Source organism: Pyxicephalus adspersus, chromosome 3 (genome assembly GCF_032062135.1).
Source record: "Pyxicephalus adspersus chromosome 3, UCB_Pads_2.0, whole genome shotgun sequence".
NCBI lineage: Eukaryota > Metazoa > Chordata > Amphibia > Anura > Pyxicephalidae > Pyxicephalus > Pyxicephalus adspersus.
The window spans coordinates 31,716,903-31,724,507 of NC_092860.1; the positions used below are offsets into that span (position 1 = coordinate 31,716,903).

Genomic DNA, 7,605 nt, shown 5'->3' on the forward strand with positions numbered 1-7,605 from the left:
ACTTCATGCTGCAGGTTGCTCATTTAATCACTGTTTTCGACCACAGGGACCACATGCACTCTCTATGACCTTCCCCTGCAGATTCAATAGTTGATCTGTCTGTGGTCATAGTGACTTTTGAGCCTTTGACCATGGAGGTTAGTTTTATAGCTTCACTTCAGGGAGAGTTGCAGTCTTCTGCCATTTCTCCAATGTTAAATAAGACCATGCTAGCTATTATTGATGTGATGTGTACTACTTTAAAAACAGAAGATTACTTTATTGCTTCTATCAGCACTGTCTCTGGTCTTAGGTTGTTTAGAACCCATAAGGGGACAAGGAGATTTCCATTGCAACCACTGTTTGAATCAGCCTGACAAGCTGTTTATCGCACCTAAATGTCAACTGTTTTTTTAGCCTTTCAGGGAGAAATTTACTAAGAAATGGGCTACCTACACTGGTAACCCAGCAGTAACCTGTCTTAACAGGACATCTACCATTCCAAATAAAGATGCACATACAGTTGCACTTGTTTTTAACTAGTTAGCAGTTTCTGTTGCCCATTACTTAATTGGGATTTTTTTGAATGTCTCAAAAGTAATAGACTTCCTTTGTCCCAATGTACAAGAAAGAAAAAAGAGTCAGAAGTCCCACTTGTTTGTGTTTATGATCATGCTCTTGGTACTGCTTTCCACAAACTGAAGTATGCCGGTAGAAAGAGGAGTTATCCTGGGTTGACCTAGAAGTGAAAGAACAAGGTTTCCCATGTCCCTAAATGTATTTTAGGGACATGGGAAGATCAGTTTACCAGCCACCTTATTTCTCCCATAACATTTTTTCTGACTTTGCCTATTATTTTGCCTGGTAGCTAGATAGCTAGTGTTTATGTATTCCAGTCTTGTGTAATATGTAACTATACATTCTCACCATAATGGGCCAATAGGGTTGTTATAACAGATTCTGATAAATATACTGCAGTGGTCAAGATGAAAGTATATAGAGGTTTAGATTATGGCGTTCTAAATATATCTGGTTAAACCACAATAAACCAGAGTTTCACAGAGTATGGAAATATGTTCCTCGTGGGATCATTTGTAAAATATGTGCTGCTTAAAATAGATGCTGAGTAGGATGAGGTTAATCACCTTGTTTCTCCCCAGAGTGTTTTTTAAAAGCTAATGAATCATTTAGGTGCTTTTAAAGGTAATCTGTATCTTTTTATGGTATTTGTCCTGACACTGAGGATTATAAATACTCAGTATATTAAAACAATTTAGAGATTTTTTTAATATTGTATAGAAAACAACATCAACATATTGACAGGTATTAACACATGTCATATCTGTTTTGTGAATAGAAAGTTCTGATTGGATGTCATGGATTGGTGTTTATCACAGCTTTTATTCTATATGCTTTTGGATAAAGCCATGTGTTACTGTGGGGTAAAATATTTATCAAGAAACCAACAACTAAACAATCCAAAAATGATAACAAAATGTTTGGGTTTTTTCTCTTTACATTTCTTTCTTATTTTTCACATTCACATAGCTATTATCAATGCTTATCTGCAATATTTCTTTATTTCAATTATTCAGTCCTTTGCAAGACAAATCTTTTATTTCCCCTGTACATGAGTGGGCATTCAAAATTAAGGATCTTACCTTTATTCACAGTACTGAACCTTTTTTACTCCTTTAGTAAAGCAACCCCAATGAACAGCAGACAACAATATTAATATTTACATTAGCAGCAGAATAAGGTTCAAGAAGTCCAGTGAAACAATTGCTTGTTTATTCACTTTACCTAATAACAGTATAGGAATGATTTATTAGGGTTTGTGTTTTCCTTTAACTTTCAAATTTCAACCTTCTTTTTTTGCAGACTTGAAGAGAAATGACTACTCACCTGGGAAGATTAACCTAGGGTTTGAAATTGGAGAATCAGACACAAATGAAGATGATCTGGGATATGATACAAAACTCTAGAACAGTAGTGTTACCCAGTTATAAACCCATCTTTTTTATGATATGGATGGACTGGCAAGGTCAGCCAAAGAAGCAGGAAGGAATAATTATTATATATGTTGCTCAACTAGATCAGAAATATCTGTTTTTTTTTGTGAGCTTCACTTAACATTTAACATATAACATTTACTTTTTCTGTAAGAATCATCATAGTTTGACAGACACTTTTAGAGTGATGGCATATTTTGTAACATCAGTGTGGTATATTTATCAATATGAAGGAATTAGATTTTACCTTTCATCAGGTTAAAATTGTAGGAGTGTAGTCATAATATTTCTAATAATAAGTGTAAAGGGCTACCGACCTTAAAAAATTCCTTACTTTATTACTGGAAAAGTATTTTTAAAATTAAAGTCCATTATTTGCTTTTGAAATTTGCTACTATAGTAACCTAGGACTCCCCTATTATCATGGTTTAGCCAGGAACAAAATATTTTGTTACAGACTTCAGTGCTACCTGCTGATAAAATCTGGCATTAAAGTGCAAATAAGTTGTGTTGATTTCCTCTGAAACCCATTGTACTGTATTTTAGTAGCCATTGTATACCCATTGTATTTTAGTCGCCAGATTTTAGTCCACAGAGTTTCAACCAACATTATAAAAAGGATTTAATTTACCATTTAAGTAATACTCGCTTTTTTCACGTATTTACTTTGCATTTTATTTATGTTACTTGTATTTTAGAATGGAAAATCTGAGGTAACTTGTGAGATTCAGTTAAAAAATAACATTCTAGAGTTGGTTTTCCTAGTGCTGGTAGATTAAATCATCCTTTGCATTTGCTCTATGGCAAAGGGTCCCATTTTTACAAATAAATATAACTGCTGCAGGTTTATGCATCAGGAGAACACAGCGTATGGCTGGAAAGAAAAACTACCATGGAAACACATACTGCTACCCAACAGTCCCTCTTGATAATAATGTTGCACAGCCCTGAATTTTCCCTTCTATATACTGTAAAAAACATGATATCAGAACAGTGGGTGTCATCATACTGATTTCATGGGGGCAATACAATTTGCTTAATTATTTAGCCCTGAATCCATCAGCCAGCCCCCGTGACAGTCTCTGTTTACAATATACAAGCTGTCAGGACAGTTACAGGAGATGATGGAAGTTTAGAAGAAAAAGCTGCAATATTAAAGATGGGAGGGGAAATATGTGGGGTTAGCAGCAACCAGGAAAGAGATTTCCTGGAAACCTTATGTCATTCCACAGTGCTAGAGGTAATTAAAATCAGTTAAAAATTTAACTAGTTTTCTCTTCATAGTCTGGCCACACATTCTATTTAAAGTTTGTTTGATATGTTCAAAAAAGTTCACTTCTTACAACTTAAAATATCTCACCCTTCTTTGCTTCTGGATCATATTCATCACTCCTTTCCATCCCTATGATTACAGCTTTCAGTAAAATCTTGTTCACACAGGCCACAACTGTGCAGGATATCCCCTTAGATTTCTATGAGGCCATTTCTTAAAACAGGAGATGCTTGGGTAATAGTGCTATATAGATCCTTGGGGATTGACTGCTCAAACACACCCAATGCATTGAGGTTTTTAGCAAAGTCTGGCTGTAAACATTGCATCAGCTTATAGTAAATGTTAGCATGCATCTGGGAAGAGAGGCAAAAATGGTGATAGCACCTTTACTTTAGGTCTCCTAAAAACATTTCAACACTGTGCAAATAATTATTAAATGAGCCTAAATGTGTTATACACATTGCCAATTTAATTTAATTTCAATCTCGCGGCCTTTCTCGCCTTACAGAACATGAAAGCGAGAACAGCCTTGTGATTCGCCACGAGGTCGTGCTCGCACTGAACCCAGATGAACTCTCAATGGAGAAACTCCATTGAGAGTTCGCCTGCAGTCACAGCTGATTGGAAGCACTTGTGTGCCTCCAATCAGCTGTGACCACAATTTCCCACGCTGCCCGGGCTGTACTTATCAGCTCGGGGAAACTCCATTGAGAGTTCATCTGGAGTTCACCTGCAGTCACACACCCAATGCTTAGAGGTCTTTACTGAAGTCTGGCTGTAAACATTGCAACATTGCAACTTATCTAAGATGAACTCTCAATGGATAAAATTCATTGAGAGTTTGCCTGCAGTCACAGCTTCACACATGTTCTAAGCTGATTAGAAGCACTTGTGTGCCTCCAATCAGCTGTAACCGGAGGCTCCCATGCTCCCCGGGCTGCACTTATCAGCCCAGTGACCGTGGGAACTGAATTAAGATGAACCCTCAATGGGGAAACTCCATTGAGACTTCATCTGGAGTTCGCCTGCACTCACACACCCAATGCATAGAGGTCTTTACCCAAGTCTGGCTGTAAACAGTGCACCATTGCAACTGAACTCAGATGAACTCTCAATGGAGTAACTCTATTGAGAGTTTGCCTGCAGTCACAGCTTCACACATGTTCTCAGCTGATTGAAAGCACTCGCGTGCCTCCAATCAGCTGTGACTGCAGGCTGTACTTATCAGCCCAGTGACCGTGGGAACTGAACTCAGATGAACTCTCAATGGAGAAACTCCTCTGAGAGTTCAGTTCGCCTGCAGTCACAGCTGATTGGAGGCACTCGCGTGCCTCCAATCAGCTGTGGCCGCAGGTTCCCATTCTCCCCGGGCTGTACTTATCAACCCAGGGAGCGTGGGAACTGAACTCTTAATGGAGAATGTCAAAGGCAATTTCCATGTTTTGCCCAATCGCAACAATTGCATTTTAATATAATTCATATATGCATGTAGTATTTAATATTATTATTAGTATTTAATATAATTCATACGTGGTCATCTGGCAGTATTTAGCACATTTTTTTCCACTTTCATTTGCCCCTGCATTAGAAACATGGAAACAGTGCTTCATTAGACAGAATATTATCATCCAACCCACAAGTTCAAAAGACTAAATCAGTCACAGCGGTCTTTACAGTAGGAGAGCTGTTTTTCTGTTACTAAATGGTTAAGAAGGGAGTCTTTGGCAGTCTTAGGTTTTGTATTAAAATATTAGAATTGTTTAAAATGGTAACTGGGGCAGCAATAAAATGTTGTGGTAGCAAATTATGTATGTACCTCCTCAAAATTTAGGAAAGTACATGATAAACAAAACTCACATTATTATGTTCTAATAAAAAAAACAATGTCATGAATAACAACAACCAAACCAACCAACCGTTCTTTGGGTGCTTGCATCTGGGTCACTACCTACATCTTCATAGATACAGTTCATGGATACAGTGCTCAGATGTTGTCCTGGACATAAATCTAGACTAGCACTGCAGTGAAACACAATGACAATGAACCCTGCTTTGTATCATAGACATGAGCAGGTGTTATCTTGTGTGTTTAAGCCCACTCCAACACTCAAAGGTAAGCTGTGGCTGTAAAGGCATGCATATTTGCCATTAAGCAGGGGACATTACAAAAAATATATTTTTATATTTAATTTAGAAGTAGTTTTGGGCATTTTAAAGGAGCAATTTTCTATCTTAGTTGTTTAAAAATTAAAATCATAATCTTACACATACCAATCTAATTGCAGTGACTATCAAATAGGTTAATACTTTTTGTAGAAGAACCCATGAAGGAATAACCTATTTATTAAATGAATACCATAATGCAGTATATTTTATGTTTATACTGTCCATTTTTTCCACTTGAATTAAGAACTAAACATATTACTGATGTCTGAAAATAGGTCAAATAAAATATAATAAAAGTACCATATATATTTAGGATCTGATATGTATGCTTGTGGCAAGTTCTAAAGTACTTGATATTTCTGTGACTGTTCTGTAGCACATACTGTTTACACTGTTCTGTTTTATTAAAATGCAGTCTGTCTGCTAAGTTAGTTCTGCTTGTTTTAATTTATTTGTCAAGCAACAAGGAAATCACAGTTTACAGTGTTTCAAATACTCATTACATTGAAAACATGGGACTTCTATGTGCCATTGTATTATTGTAAGCTAGGAAAAATTTGCCTGAGATTCAGTAGATATACTGGGCAACAGATTGACTTACACTACCTGATATTTACAAGAAATGCAATCAATTAGAGGATTACTTGCAACTGACAGTGAGTTATGGTTTTATGTCTAAAAAGTTAATTATCTTACATTTATTTACTAACTTTCTGCAAAACTTTGGGGTGCAGGGATTTTTTGATGTTCTGCAAGACATTGATCTCTTCACCGTGCACATACTGCATCACAGACCTCCATGAATCTGATGTCCTGTTGGATCTATCTGCTTCAACCATGGTAAAAGAAAAATGTTTCTAACCTCTTAGGAATAAAGCTCCTGTATGCAGGTAAAAACTGTGCACAGACAATATAGCTTCCCTATGCCTTGGTTATACGGGAACCTCAGTTCAACCTTAAGGTGAACAAATGTTCCCCTACCTCTGCTGATAGCCGCTGGGGGCTGTCAAAGTAGATGGATATATTAGGACTTTAGGCTTATGGGGCTTGACATCTGTGGACATAAAGCATTATATGAAGTAGTTTGTAAATCAGGACAAGAAATAACGCTATGACAAGAAAAATTTATTGACATATACAGGAAACTCACATTTTAATACTGGTATTGAGTTTTTAACATGTAGAAAAATGCATGAATAAACAATGACTGGAAATTTTATTCTAATCCTGGATAACATAGACTAATTATCGATTGAAGCAGCCTCCCAAGCATAGAAATGTTAATTGTAAAGAGTACATTATGGTAAAACTGTCATATAGTGGTAGGCCTCCAAATCCCGAAGCATATTAGTGTACGCTCTAGTATTCCGAGAGGGGGAAACTGAAGCCAATCAGCGGAAGTTAAGGGACTTAAGATGGAAAAAGTAAATGTAACAGACGAAAGAGACAAGAATGTGAAAGGGAGGGTAAGGGTTATTTGAGGAAAGGGGAAATTAGATCTAGGTAAGTTCAATGTCTATTGAAATACTGAATTCATGGGTCCCAAGTACTAAGCGTTCAGGAAAGATTATCAATATTTGTGTTATCAGTGCTTGTGTCTAAGGTTGTATAAACACACCTAATTTTTTATATGTCAAAAATCTGCCATGGCATGAGATTTTTGCCCCTGGCACCCTTCTTTTTGATTTAATGTCAGTTCCTAAATGCATTTAAAGCGTTATTTTAAGGCTGTCTTAGTTTGTGAGCTGAAGAATCTGTGGAGGTCCCTGTCACTGGGCCGTTTTGCTGATTGGCAGCCCAACTTTTAAAGGGAAAACAACTGTCCAGTTACATTTTCTCTTTACTCTTTAAATGACTGTGCATATCAATATGCTGCAATTTTGTTCAGTAAGAGGTATATAATAAGGGGCGGTTGGTGCTGATGGGGCGTTCAATCCCTTGCCGTGTGTACAGCAGTTCCCTGTCCTGGCATTTTGATGAATGACTGGTAACGACCATTATGCAATGTCAATGAAGGAAAGCACAGAGGGGTGCTGCTCACTTGTCCCCTACTCCCCTGTCTCTCTCCATAGCTCATGGAATCTTCTAGGAACTACATACCATCACAGAATATTTTTGTAGTTAACTAAGAGGTTTTAAGAGAGACAAGGCATATGTCACCTCCTGCCACTCCTG

General features: G+C 37.1%; 1 protein-coding gene across 1 annotated transcript in view; it reads left to right on the plus strand.

The window, feature by feature from the left end:
- The window catches only part of TRPM6 (transient receptor potential cation channel subfamily M member 6), a 92,824-nt gene extending 86,967 nt beyond the window's left edge, over positions 1 to 5,857 (plus strand). Inside the window, exon 39 of the mRNA XM_072404141.1 lies at positions 1,861 to 5,857. Coding sequence (XP_072260242.1) covers positions 1,861 to 1,964 — 104 coding nt within the window. The 3' untranslated portion in view covers positions 1,965 to 5,857. The remainder of the gene's footprint in view (positions 1 to 1,860) is intronic.
- Positions 5,858 to 7,605: the final 1,748 nt, after the last annotated feature.